The sequence below is a fragment of the Rana temporaria genome, chromosome 2, assembly GCF_905171775.1.
Source record: "Rana temporaria chromosome 2, aRanTem1.1, whole genome shotgun sequence".
NCBI classification, from domain to species: domain Eukaryota; kingdom Metazoa; phylum Chordata; class Amphibia; order Anura; family Ranidae; genus Rana; species Rana temporaria.
The window spans coordinates 130,497,872-130,513,176 of NC_053490.1; the positions used below are offsets into that span (position 1 = coordinate 130,497,872).

Genomic DNA, 15,305 nt, shown 5'->3' on the forward strand with positions numbered 1-15,305 from the left:
CTATCTAATTATCTGTCTTATCTATCTATCTATCTATCTATCTCTATCTAATTATCTGCCTGATTATCTATCTATCTATCTAATTATCTGTCTGATTATCTATCTATCTATCTAATTATCTATCTATCTGTCTAATTATCTATCTATCTAATTATCTGTCTGACTATCTATCTATCTATCTAATTATCTGTCTGATTATCTATCTAATTATCTATCTATCTGTCTAATTATCTATCTATCTAATTATCTGTCTGACTATCTATCTATCTATCTATCTATCTATCTATCTAATTATCTATCTATCTATCTATCTATCTATCTATCTATCTATCTATCTATCTATCTATCTATCTATCTATCTATCTATATATCTATCTATCTATCTAATTATCTGTCTGATTATCTATCTATCTAATTATCTGTCTGATTATCTATCTATCTATCTATCTATCTATCTATCTATCTATCTATCTATCTATCTAATTATCTGTCTGATTATCTATCTATCTATCTAATTATCTGTCTGATTATCTATCTATCTAATTATCTGTCTGATTATCTATCTATCTATCTCTATCTAATTATCTGTCTGATTATCTATCTATCTGTCTAATTATCTGTCTGATTATCTATCTATCTATCTATCTATCTATCTATCTATCTATCTATCTATCTGATTATCTGTCTGATTATCTATCTATCTATCTATCTATCTATCTATCTATCTATCTATCTATCTCTATCTAATTATCTGTCTGATTATCTATCTATCTATCTATCTATCTATCTATCTCTATCTAATTATCTGTCTGATTATCTATCTATCTATCTATCTATCTATCTATCTATCTATCTATCTATCTATCTATCTATCTATCTATCTATCTATCTCTATCTAATTATATGTCTGATTATCTATCTATCTATCTATCTATCTATCTATCTATCTATCTAATTATCTATCTATCTAATTATCTATCTATCTGTCCTATCCAATCTATCCCTCTGTCTAAATGCAGGTCACATTGTCTGTGAGTGACATTGGGGGGGGGGGGGGTTTGGTTGGGGTTTTGTTTGCGCCCCCCCAAAAAAATGGAGCACCAGCCGCCACTGACGACTATAGCAGGAAGTGACTACCATAGACACCATTTATGGTAGAGTAACCAGATATTATTTTACTGAAAGCTGCAGATTTAAAAATATTGAAAATCACTTAAACATATTAGCATTTAAATTAGATCTCAGTGGTTGGGTTTATACAATATATATTTTTGAGGATCTGTAAGATTTTGGTCAAATAGATCTTCTTGATTCTACAAAGATATATTGGTTTTGTACATACAGCAAATACAACAAAAATAGTCTTAAAAGAGAAGTATGGTTAAAGCTTTTTTTTTTTATGAACTTCTCTTGTGGGTCACAGGAGTACATTTACTTTCATTCTTCTGTGACCCATAGTCAGCTTATAGAGGGCTATTGCCTGCTATCAACTGAAGGGACAGAGCCGTGTCAGGGAAGGATCCCGACAATATTTTTGTGATCCATCCCGCTGCCTGATTGACAGCTGGCTCTGCCTTTCAGTATATGGCTGGGAGCCATTTTAATTTTTAGTCTATCAGGAAATATTTATGTATATAATAATACAATATTTTGTTCTTTCTCCCTTTAGTGCTTTCCGTCCAGCGCTGACATGGGGGTCGCTCTGGATTTGTATTTTCAGGTCAGTGTTCCTGCATGTGATGATTACATTTTCAACTAAAGATCCGTTTTATGATGAGTTTGCATTATGTAGCAGACAGATGCGTAGAAGGCTTAGTTTTGAACTATAGTGTGTACATTTATTATAACGTTTTATAAGCCACAGCAACCAATTAAATCACAGCGTATAGTATTTTACTAACATGCAAAGACAAAAAAGGAAGATTTTTTTAGTTGTTATGTTATTTTGTTAACCTCCCTGGCGGTAAACCCGAGCGTGACTCGGGGTTGGTTTTCAATGCTAAGATCGGTATCCCCGAGTCACGCTCGGGGTGGACGTGCAGTGGCGCGGCTTACCTTTTGCTGGATCCACAGGCAAGTTACTTACCTTGTCCCTGGATCCAGCGATGCCACCCCCCTGTGTGAGTGAGCGGGACCTCCTCGCTCGATTCACAGTCTCCCCGTGTGCCGCCGATCTCCGTTCCCTGCGACGTTACGACGCACGGGAGCGGAGAACGGCGCCAAATTCAAAAAAAGTAAACAAACACTTTACATACAGTATACTGTAATCTTATAGATTACAGTACTGTATGTAAAAAATACACACCCCTCTTGTCCCTAGTGGTCTGCCCAGTGCCCTACATGTACTTTTATAAAAATAAAAAATGTCATTTCTGCCTAAAAACTGTAGATTGTCCAAAAGTGTCCCTTTATGTCAAAAATGGTTTTAGATCAGCTAGAAAACAGCGATAATAAATTAAAATCACTTGCAGAAATGTGCGATAGCGATTTGTGGGGAAATTCGTCATAAAAAAAATAAAATAATGACCGCGACAATTCTGCAACTGAGCAAATTTCAGTGATTTTGAGTTGATTACATTATTGAATAATTTTTATTATAATTATATTATTATTTGTTATAATTATTTATAATTATTTATTATATTATAATTTATAATTTTGTTTTAAAAAAAAAATCATACCCAGGATGCCTACAAGACTCTTGCTTGGTCAGATTTAAGTGAGTTATTTCTAAAAATTACAGGCCTACAGTATAAAATGCCAAATTTCCTTGCAAAATAATTGTACCGCTTTTGGTACGTAATTCCAGACAGAATCATACCGCCAGGGAGGTTAAATAAAGTCGAGATTTAATATGAGTGAACTTATTAGAACCTAATAGCTGACTTAAATTAAGTAGATTCTGCAGATTTGACCAGTGAGGAAAGTACTAGCCCTGACTTAGTGACAGTAAACACACACTGTTTAATTGACATGATCCCTTTTATTTCTGTATGTAGATGACATTGTAATTATTTAATTAAAAAAAAACATCTAAGTATCTTTTTCCCATGTGATATACAGCTGTCACATGACCCAGATCTTTCCCAGCCTGTCTGCAAGGAAATATAAGCAGCAGGAGCTTCTAGCACTTTGCTACTGGTCACATGTTCAAAATAAAAAAACAGCCTTTGGAATACAGAATAAAAATAAATAATACCAATAAACTATTTTAAATCAAATCTTTATTATTGTTTGGCAATAACATGGTGTGGGTGGATTTCTACCAGTCACAGGCTGTGTCACGCCCCTCCAGTCTGTGTCATAGAATGAGAGAGGTGAAGCCTCCATCAATCTACATGTGATAGCCCGCCCCCATTGTGTTTATCTGGTTAGTGGGCATGGAGGAGGAGGGAGTGAGTGGGATGTCCTTTACCACTGAGTGTACGACCACATGTGTGACTTTATAGTCACACGGGCTGCTCAGCTGTGATGGGGAGGAAATGCTCAGCATAGAAACTCAGAAGGGGGAGATAGAGAACAGCAGGATGAACAATGTTTTTTGCAGAAAACAGAAAACAAATCTCATAGTAGAGTATGAACAGCATGTAATACACCATTTATTAATAGTTTTTTTTTTAGAATGTGGGTTTATTGACACTTTAAATAGCTACCTAGCCTACACATGTGATAACAAAGGGTTATTTAAAAATTGTAACAAAGCATACCTAAAGCCATTTTTTTAAAAATATTGAATAGAGCATAGAATAAGGGTTAGAACTGCTATTAGGTTTTTTTGCTGCCTGTGTCCTTGCTGGTTAGATTTACATTATTAGTTTGCCCTGGTCACTCCTGTTACCAGGACTATTGTGAGGGGAAATTTAAATGTTTGAATTGTCACTTGAAAAGGAACAGAGGTAAAATCTTCCAATGGGGACACTGTCTAAATGAGGATGTATATATATATATATATATATAGTGTTTTAACCATTTCCTACGCGATGCAGAATTTTTTTGGGCTTTAGATTTACCTGTACTTTAAGGTGGTTCTAAAGCCTTAAGGTTTTGTTCTGTGCTGCAGCTGCCCCCCAGACTCCTCTACCTTTTTCCTTACCTGAGCTCATCTAATCCAGCGATGTACACAAGCACAGCAGCTCCTGCCGCTGTCTCTGTCTCCGGACAGATTAATAGCAACAGGATTGATTGACTCCCATTACTGTCAATCCTGACACAGGAACTGGGGACAGGGACTGAGTCCTGCTGTCTGTGTCGATGCACAAGTGCCCCCAGGGAAAGCATTAAAAAAAATGGTGTCCCCCCCCCCCCCCCCCCAAAATCCATACCAGACCCTTATCCGAGGATGCTGCCTGACAGGCCAGGAATGCTTCGCTCGCCACCTCCTGAACCATACCAGGCCACGTGCCCTCAACATTGGGGGTTTGTTTGGGGCAGACTGTGCTCTTTCCCCCTCCCCAAAGCAGCTTGTCCCCATGGGCCTCTTCCCCACAACCCCGGGCTGCGGTTGTGGGGTCTGTGGGCTGCAGGCTTATCGGAATCTAGAAAAGCCCCCTTTAACCTCCATATCCTGCCCCCCACCATGTGAATGAGTATGGGAGCTTTTTTATTTATTTTTCCGGTCCAGGGGTGATGGCGGTCGCCGTGATGATCTACATCGGGGGGCATTTTAAAGGGGGCTTCCAGATTCTGATAAGCCCCCTACATGCAGACCCCCACAAGCACAGCCCAGGGTCGTCGGGAAGAGGCCCTTGTCCCCAGAAGGGTCTGGTATGGATTTTGAGGGGAGCCCCTGAATTTTTTTTATTTTACTTTGATGTGGGTTCCCCTTAAAATCCATACCAGACCAATTTACAGGTAGACTAAGGGGACTACACAGGCAATATATTTATATTTAAAGGAATTTTTCAATTTATTGTTTTGCATCATTAAAATCACTGCTCCTGAGAAAACGATCTTTAAAAAAAAAGTGCATAAATACATGTCCCCCAGGGCAGTACCCAGGCCCCCATACCCTTTTTGTAGCCCATAACTTGCATATAAGCCTTCAAAATGGGGACTTTTGAGTTTTTTAAGTTTGGGTCCTATACTTTCATAGAATTCGCAGCTTGGTTCCAAACTTTTTACATGTTCGGGAGCTCTGGTGCAAACCGAACCAGGGGGGGGGGGGGGGTGGTGGTTGTTGGCCCAACTCTACTTAAGAATACTAATTGCCTGGCTGTCTCTAGATTTTGTGGCTTCTGTGGCACTAATCTGGAGCAAGCATTGAGAAAGAACCCATTTTCTGAATACTTGTTCCCCTTGTACAATGGCCATTTTTAACCGGCGAGGTCAGCAATGGAAGCTGCAATAGTCTATTGATGCTGAATTTCTTTAGGAACGTTTTTGCCATTATGTTGAATAATGTGCTGTCTGACAACTGCTATTTTTAATGTTATGTTTTTTTTCTATCTAGCTTTGCTCCCTTGAAGTGACTTGTGAGTCGGGGAGTGTGATTGCTGCCACTTTAGCTAATGGTGGTATCTGCCCCATCACAGGAGAGCAGGTCCTAAGTGCGGAAGCAGTGAGGAACACCCTGAGTCTTATGCATTCCTGTGGCATGTATGACCTATCTGGACAGTTTGCCTTTAATGTGAGTTTGCTTCCATGTACTGTATACATGCATTTTTTGTATCATTTAATTTGCCCTACTTTTCATAAAACGGCTCATTTGTATCTGACATCCTCACATACTTTGTGTCTGGATCTTTACAACATCACGCTAATTTACAGCAGTGTTTTTAGTTTAGTAGTAATAATAGAAGAAGAATGTGGTCATTTTAGATACATAAACAAATGGAATTTATCTCTAGTTCAACTAGCATACAATTTATTTTCTAGAGTCTCCATATAATATCCGGTCATCAAACTATAATATTTGATATACAATTTATATATCGTATTCATATAAACCGGAAGTCCAAAACATCCATTTTGTTATTATGAATTCAACAGTCCTGGCAATTAGCAGTGTACATTGTTCAAATAAATTGACATCTAGTGCCATCTTGTGGCCAAATTGAAAAACTGCTATTCAGTGCCCTGACTGTGAATTTGCAGGGGGCATAGATTTCCACCATAACACCAATTCTGTAACTTGCTGCTGTGCATGTGTATTTTTTTTTATTGGTTGAACTTGATTGACTTCACTGGTGGTGAATTATTCACTGCATATTATTATCCATGCAATAATGTTGGTCAATGTCACATTCATTGCTTTATAAATATACCGCTATAAACGTAATATTGAACCCTACAAATTAAGACTGGGATGCCATTAAAGTTCATGTGCGTGTAGTTGCCCCAATACTTTTAACAATATAGTGTATCTCTCTTGTCAGTCTATTAAAAATGTGCTTATTCTTTTACTTTCAGGTGGGATTACCTGCCAAATCTGGCGTGTCAGGAGCCATCTTGTTGGTGGTGCCTAACATAATGGGAGTTTTCTGTTGGTCTCCTCCTCTGGACAAAATTGGAAACAGTGTACGAGGAATTCACTTCTGCCAAGTAAGGGCTGTTCATTGTATTGCTATCAGTATTGAGGTATTTTATCTAAGCACTGGGAGTAAAACATAGACTAAAATGAGAGGATACAAGATTATTTCATATCATAGTGCTTACAGTGCTGCAGTGTACTGGCTCAATGTACTATTTGATACTTCACACAATGCAGTTAAATTGCTTTGAATGTTAGACAGTCCTTCAAGGTTAGTATAGTGTAACCTAGCCACATCATGTGTTTCCTCTTTAGCTGTATAGTAATAAAATGGGTAAAAAAAAATAATTACATGGATGATGTAAAAAAAGTATTTTAAACCAATTTAAAATCACTTTTTAATTTTAATGCACCGTAGAAGAGACTGCTGAATGCTTACTGGCAACTTTAAGCCTCAAATAACTAAATAAGACCCTTATTTATCAAGAATTGGTTAAAAAAAACAAAAAACGGCAGCTTGTATATTTCCTGTGAGACCGCAACTTTTGGAGATTGTTTATAAAGTAGATATGAAAAGTGAATGAAACTTTCCTAACATAACTATACCTAGTGCCTTACACTAATCACACAAATGGGACTATAAATAAAAGGCTAAATATTTTTTTTCTTGGGGAAAAAGCAATGCCTATTAGTTGTCTATTTTAAATCAACTCCACTTATTTTTAACAAATCTTGTTCAATGTGGGAATGAGAAATGTATTTTGCAGTTGATTTTTACCACTGTATACAACTTATTAAAGAAATATTATTATTATTATTATACAGGATTTATATAGCGCCAACAGTTTGCGTAGCACTTTACAACATCAGGAAAGACAGTACAGTTACAATACAATTCAATACAGGAAGGATCAGAGGGCCCTGTTCGTTAGAGCTTACAGTCTAGAAGGGAATAAAAAAAAATACTATAGCAAATATAAATAAATCCAATCATCTAAGCATCTATATTCAATAAACATGAATAAATATAATAATAACTAAATCAAATATAAGTGACATAAAAATCAATTGCATAGTCTGTGCTCGGTAATATGCAAAACTGTTTATGTATAAATCAGTCCCATGCATGAAACCAATCTGTGTGCAATCTCAACTGCCAAAGATAAAGCCCATAGAGTCGCTTCTTTCAGGTGAATAGAAATAGGTCTCTGTGTTCTGTGCAATACCACTCATGTGGACTCTCACTCTTATAAAAGGTCTAGTAGAGGCACCCCCCTTTCAGCTGGGACAAGCTTTGTTATGAATTGATAGCCTACCTAGAAGGTTGCCTCCTTGATATCATCAATTTTTTTTTTTAAACTCAGCATGTTAGAGAAAGAAAATGCTACATAGTGCTCACCATAAATGTAAAACTATTTAATAAAAAACAAATAGTTCATTAACATCATACTGTAAACCCAAATTGTGCACACAATTGAAAGCTTGCAGGCATATGAGTTTATTTAGCATCTGTGGGTGTCTCCTCTGTCAAACTCCCAGAGCTTCTCATAGACTTGCTGTTTCCTAGCTCTGTCCTAGATCATAATTACTTCATCAGGGGAATTCACTCCAGTCTGGTCAAGTGATCTTGCAGCTCATGTTCAGGAAGCACTCAACAAAAGCTAGGAATTCTAAGAGCTGTGACATCACTCATAGGCTCCGATGGCCTAGCAGTTGTCAGTGTCCCTCTCTTCCTTGCAGCAGCCGCTCACTTACACCGGGGAGCCAGAGCTGCGGGATCACACGACTGGACAGATGCAGATTAAAAATAAGTAAGTACATGCATCTTTCTTTATACAGGGCTAGGCATAATAGGTGGGGGTGGGTTAGACATTTTTAAGAATAGATAGTGTTAGTTTTTTTTTCACTTTAAGCAATAAAACTTGTAAATAGTTTGTTTTAAAGGGTCTGGGTCACAGGCGACAGTCACCCAAAATCAGCCGGACCGGCAGCTGGCTCAGCCTCACTCACCATTGAGAGCCTGAGCCAGCCGTTCTCTGCTCAGAGCAGACTGAGACCTGAGCAGTGAGTCATGTGGGACTCAATTCTTGGCCTTAGAGCCGGTGGGGGACAGTAGCAGCATCGGACCAATGCTGCAGTCATATACATGAGAATTGCACATGAGTATGTATGTTTATTTCTCCTTTAAGTGGCAGGCAGCACTCTTATTAAGACCTGTGTTCAGTAATCCCAAAATGCAGCTGAAGGGTGTTTCAAAGGGAGTGTTTAGTGGTTTTGTATATATTTTTTTCATTGTAGTGAGGACTAAAAAAAAAAAAGCTAAAGATATATTTTATAGTCAGGTAGATATGAAGAATTGCATATCAAACCTATGGGGGAAAAAATAAATAAAAATATGGGGGATATTTACTAAAGCTGGTGCACACAAAATCTGGTGTGGCTGTACATGGTAACCAATTAGCTTCTAGGTTTTATTGTCCAAGCTACTGGAACAAGCTGAAGTTAAAAGATGATTGGTTACCATGCACAGCTGCACCAGTTGTTGTGTGCACCAGTTAGGTACATCTCTGTATTCTTAAGACAGTAGGTGGAGCTTTAGATTCCTGTACCTATTTTTGCAGTTTTTCCTTAACTTTTGCTCAGTTTTTTGCAAAGCTCAGTAGCTCAAGGTGAAATTTACACACGCAAATTTATGAGTCAGTAAAGTTAATCATTGCTCCCCATTCCTGCACACAGCATCTTTCAGAGCCTTATTTGGACAAAGCAAACCTGAAAGCATGCAGCTTTATCTATGATTTCCTACTAGATTACCGATAAATAATATCAATGTAAAACCTATAACCTAAAAAAGAAATGAATAAACTTGACCCAAACATAATTTTCCTATAAAATGGAAGAAAAGTCGAACTATTCTTAAAAAAAAATCCCTCCCCCCTCCTCTTCGTACCTAGCCACGCTGCTGGAAGCTTGTTGAAAGCTTTGAAGATGCTTGTGGCACGTTTTGCTTTTCAGTACAGCATTAGCAAGCTGAAGTCTAAGTGCAACAATAATGTTAGGAGCTCTTGTTACTGTGAACTATAGTATCTATCAATCGTGTTCAATATAATTGTTTGTTTTACTCCAGGAACTGGTTTCTGTCTTCAATTTCCACAATTATGACAACTTAAGGCACTGTGTAAGAAAACTTGATCCCCGCAAGGAGAGAAGTGAAAAACAGGTATTATAATATTTATGTGTTGACATATTTATTTTCATAAGTGTAGTTGGAGGGATCCAGGTATAACTTGCAGTGCAGCTCTAAGCTGAGACAAAGATCTCCCTGCCAGTTGCAGTAAAGGAGCAGGCGTTTTAATTATTAATAGTTTAAGTTTAGTTTATAAAATAGAAGTGAAAAAAAAAAATCAGCAGGAAAATAATAATTAAACGGAAAAGGAGAATAGGGAGTAAATTAGGGCTGATTCGAGTAAATTAAGGGTTAATAAGGGGTTAAAAAAAATTCCTGGGGCAGGACCCGGGTCCCCAAACACTTTTTATGGCAATAACTTGCATATAGGCCTTTAAAATTAGCACTTTTGATTTTTCACATTCATAGACTTTAATGGTGTTCGACTGTTCGCACAAACTTTTTGTCTGTTCGCAAGTTTTGGTGCCAACCGAACCCGGGGGGTGTTAGGCTCATCCCTAATCGGCAATAAGAACTGGTTTTATTGATATGGGTTTTTGTTTCTTTTTGTTTCTTCTTGTTTTTTTATGCAGATAATCAAAGACATTATTAATATTGTAATTCTTCTGTTTGTAGCAGAAAACAGTGGTGAACCTTCTTTTTGCTGCCTATAGTGGTGATGTCTCCGCTATGAGGAGGTGAGACTAAATAGATGTATGGACAATAACATGTCTAACCTAAAAAAAATATACAAAGACACACTGACATTGACAAGTACTTGGATTTTCCTGCATGTAGGACCAGGGTTGACTTTAGGATGGGGCAAACGGGGAAGCTTCCCCAGGCCCATTAATTTTTGTGGGGCCCAAAGCAGCTGCCCTTGAGCCCTCCATAGATGTAATATCTTGGGTCGCTCCTAGCTACAGGGGCCCAAGCAGCCTCACTGTTATCAGTGTAGCAGAGCAATCTCCCTTCCCACCGCTGCACGTGCCACTGCGGGTCTCTGGTCGGTTAGGTTGTGCTATGACAAAGGAGAGGCGCAGCTGCAGGTTGTCTGTGTACTTGCAACCCGCTCGCCCCCCCTCCTGTCAGCAGCCAGCTCTGTCTAATCACGGCTTGTTCTTTCCCCTCTCTCCAGCTAAGCAGAACAGGCAGCCTCCTAGCTACAGGGGCCCGTGTGGCCTCCCTGTTATATCAATGTAGCTAAGCGATCTTCCCTCCCACTGCTGCACGGCCACCACGGGTCTCTGGTCAGTTGTGCTATGACAGGGGAGGAGTGCAGCTGTGGGTTGTCTGTGTAATTGCAACCCGCTTGCCCCCCTCCTCTTGCCAGAACCTGGCACTGTCTAATCGCTGCTTGTTCTTCCCCCTCCCTCTGGTTAAGCAGAACAAGCAGCCAATCAAAAGAGACGCGAGGGGCATAAAATGTGATTGCAGGTGTGAAATTCACTTGATTTCCCCATCAACACAGTCAGTGTTCATTGGGGGAGGGAACCCCTCCTCCGGAGCTATTGTATTCTTTCAGCGGGGGGGTGGAAAAAGCCATCCCCACCAGGAGAATGCATTGAATATTGCTAGCGGCTATAACAGGCGCTAGCAATAATCAAATGTAAAATCCTGCAGGCTGGTTGTACCCAAGTTGTTCGATTGATCAACTTGGGTACATTCAGCCTACCCATACATGGTTTGAATTTTGGCCGGTTCCTGCTGAACTGGCTGAGATTTGAACCGTCTATGGCTGACTTTAGTCAGGCTGCAAAGCAGACTGGATAAAGATATGTGCTGTGGCAGCTACTAAGTGGAGATAGTAGATCCCAGGAGACGCACGTGATAGCCCTTTCAATGCTAGAAGATCCCTGCTGGAAATATCATGCATTCTCACTAGGGTTCTACTATCAAAGAAATGGTTAATCATACTTCCAACACAGATCTTAAAGGGTTAATCATGCACTTCCAACTGGGATCTCATCTGCCAGCAATAAAAGGGTTAATTGTGTCCAGTTACTCCTCATCCCCCAGTCCATGGTGTGCAGGCAGTGAGGAGGTGATGTGCTGTGACTTTCAACAACCAATCAGTGAGCCATAATGATGTGCTGTAACCAATCAGTGAGCTGTAATGATGTGTTGTAAACTATAGTAACCAATCAGCAGTGAGCAGTACGGATGTGCAGTAACTTTTAGCAACCACTCAGCAAGCAGAAATTATGTGCTGTAACCTCTAGCAACTAATCATTGAGCCATAATGTGTGCTGTAACCACCAGCAACCAGTCAGTGGGCGGTAATGGTATGCTGCATCCTCTGGCAACTAATCTAATTCGGGTGGGGGGCAAAAAAAGTTTGCCCTGGGTCCAATCAATATTAAAGACAGCCGTGTGTAGGACAGAATAGGTTGTAAAGAGAACCTGTCACCAAACAAATCATTTCAACAAAATCTTCCCATAAGATTATATGTGCATTTAACATATTTTATGTATGTTATTTATCTGTAAAAGCCTCCCCCACACATATATAAAGACATGCTGGTAGGGCCGTAACGGACGTCGTAATGCGTAACAGTAGTTGAAAAAAAAAAAAAGACAGCATCTTGGATGTGATGTCAACAGCTCCAGCAGACTCCGCTTTGTCATTCAAGTGACACTGTAATATTCACCTTCTGTCCTCCTCCAGCCTCTCCCTAAAAGGTTATGTAGGGAGGTGTGCATGTGTTTTTGGTCGGCGCAATTTTCTAGCAAGGTCACATTGCAAGGGAAAAAGTATAATTATGGAAACACTGCAAATAAGCATTTCAAGTACTACTTTTTTCTTTGCATATACCTGGAAATGTTGGGTTTGGATGTGTGGTCTACAGCATTCATTCTATTCCCAGTGACTTATTTCCAGTGCTTTTTAGTGTAGCTGGAGGAACCATCTGGTGTTTGTTATAGACACTATCCATTTTCCCAGTTTTTCTTGGTACTGCTTCAGATGGTTAAAAAACAATATGTACTAGTCTTCACAATATTTTATATACTGTATTACCTGTACTGCCTCCCTTGTTTGATCCATTATGCTGTACACTACCTTAAAACATGACAGCATTATATATACTGTATATGGTAATAATGCATATTATATTAACAAGCAGAAACTAGGATGTAGAAAGAAAAGGAAATTAACCATATGCTTTAAAATAAATATGTAGACAAAAATGAATAGAAATTAAAATTCATGAATGTAAATAGAGCTGCGTTCATTTAGGAGTAGGTATCTTTCCACTTGAAGTATGAGAAACCTGTGACAGACACATGACCTTTGTCTAACAATAACTAGTCCTAAAATGTTTCTCTCCCCCTTCCTGCTACCAATGGCGTCCCTAGGGGGGCCAGAGGGGGCCCTGACCCCCCTCAACATTATGCTGTGCCCCACCATGTGCCCCCCAACAAAATCGGGCCGCCGCTGGAGTAACAGTCTCTCCTGAGAGGGAGAGCGTCCCAAGTCAGCTCTGCGGGGGATTCCTTCCCCCTCCCTCTGCTCACTGACACTGCATAATGCGAGCGCTCACACAACCACAGCCGCCCGATCTGCTCCTTCCCCTGCATCCTCATTGGCAAGGAGAAGAGCGAGTTGCAGGAAGGACTCCATGAGCACTGTGGGGTGGGGGGCCAAGCATTCATCTCAGTTACTGAAAAAACAGACAGATTTCTCCCGTCCTTAGGACAGGAGAACCAGCCTGTAAATTCCGAGAGTGGTGACTGCAAGCTGAGCCGAGTGTCAGTCTATGACACGCTTTCACAGCCCAGCGAGTCCAGCCACCCCCCCCTCACTCTCCTCACATACGAGCAGGAAGGAATACAGCTTTTCCTCCTCCTACTCCTCCTTTCAGGCCCGCACACACTATCCCGGTGTGCTGTATCTGAAGAGAGGGGATGTGTGGGCGGAAAATATGAAAATCAGCAGCATTCCTGGCAGTGTGTGAATGATGTCTGAGATTCTAGCATGGACAGTGGGTAAGTGTGTGCACTGCAGTACACTGTAATTCTTGAACTGAATTATGTCCATCCCTTCTCTCCCCCATCTGTCTCCCTCCCCCTCTCCTGTTCTTTCAAGACATTCACAATTTACTTTCACTTTCAGTTAGGCAGGTAATATATGGTGCAAATTTCTTTCCTGCATCCACAGATTGCAGGAAAGAAACTTGCATGATTCCCCCATCAACACAGACAGTGATGACAGGGGAATATCCCTCCTGCCCAGCAATTATATTCCCCCAACTACACATAGGTGGATGGGGGAATCCTCCCAGTGTGGACCAGTGGTGGAACAACCAGAGTTGCTCTCCTCTCCCGGCTATTTACAGCGCAGGTCTCTGTCCCCATGGCAGCGGCGGCAGCACATAGGAACCCGGTGGTTACTTTATGGGGCTGATGTACAGGAGGGCCAGCACAATTTGTTGTTAGAGATGGGCTGGGCAAGTTCAAAATTCCACATGCCAGAGCCTGCCAGGAAGCGCACACCTCACAGTGCTAATCACAGGCAGTGAGACATTTCCCGGTCTGCAGCTGCACAGATCAGGAAATGTCTCACTGGCTGTGATTAGCACTGTGGAGTGTCGACTTCCTGGCGGGATCGAGCATGTGGGATTTCAAACACACATGAGCCCCTCTCTATTGATTGTAGCTCCCTGCAGGTTGCTTAGCAGCAGTGGAGCCTTCTCTGAAATGCTGATCCAATCCAGGTGATGCTCCTAGTCAAATCCTAGTGTTAAAAAAAGTGATTTTATTGATCAAAGCCCACACTTTACAGGCATCGAGCCCACATGGCTGCTGAACATACGGTTGATTATATATATGTGGTTGTACTCTTAATGCTAATAAATACTGTGTTTATTAGATCTGACTGGGAGCATCACCTGGATCACATCCCGATCAGCATGTCAACAGAGAAGGTTATACATCATTACTGCTGCTAGGTGACCAGCTGGGGGCTTGGCTCTCTACAACCAATAGTGCCAGCCTTCCCCTGCATGCACCCATAATGTCACCAGCACTAGGTCCTAATAGACTGCCGCCGCTGCCAAGGAGACAGATGCCAGCCCAGCGCTGTCAATAGCAGGGACAGGACAACTGGGGATCCCCACAGTGGCAAAACACCAGGGCCCGGTGGCAAGACATCATTTGCAACCCTGATAGTTTTCCCACTGCTTTGGACCCTTATATTTTCTTGGTGTGCTGGTGACATATAGCTCTTGTTTTCTGCCACCCTGGGGGGCTCCAGTATAGTAGGAAGGGAGCTCAGTGCAGAACATATGAAAGGGCCCATTGTGGGATCGTAGTAAAGGGCCTCAGAAGAGATAAATATATATATATATATATATATATATATATATATATATATAATATATATTTGCATTTTATAGTTGTCCCCCCTATATATGAAAGCTCGAGATGCCACTGCCTGCTACCCATATTGCCTAACCTGTGTAAAAAGATTTGTGGACACATTTATTTTTAGTCCACTCCAGTCTGGTAACATGATCCCCTGTGTTAGTAGGCGGCAGCTGCAGGGAAGAGGAGAGAACGCTCGACAACGGCTGGGAATTCCATGATGTCACTCATAGGCCATTATCACCGCTCCCTTCTCTCCTCTGCAGCCACCACTGACTGACACGGGAAAGACAGAGCTGTAGATAACGT

The 15,305-nt window shown here is 40.6% G+C and overlaps 1 protein-coding gene across 1 annotated transcript in view; it reads left to right on the top strand.

Annotated features, from left to right (window-relative positions):
* The window catches only part of GLS2 (glutaminase 2), a 129,198-nt gene that overhangs the window by 99,682 nt on the left and 14,211 nt on the right, over positions 1 to 15,305 (top strand). The window contains exons 11-15 of the mRNA XM_040339347.1: positions 1,670 to 1,720; positions 5,450 to 5,626; positions 6,409 to 6,540; positions 9,594 to 9,686; positions 10,269 to 10,330. Of these exons, the coding sequence (XP_040195281.1) occupies positions 1,670 to 1,720; positions 5,450 to 5,626; positions 6,409 to 6,540; positions 9,594 to 9,686; positions 10,269 to 10,330 (515 nt within the window). The remainder of the gene's footprint in view (positions 1 to 1,669; positions 1,721 to 5,449; positions 5,627 to 6,408; positions 6,541 to 9,593; positions 9,687 to 10,268; positions 10,331 to 15,305) is intronic.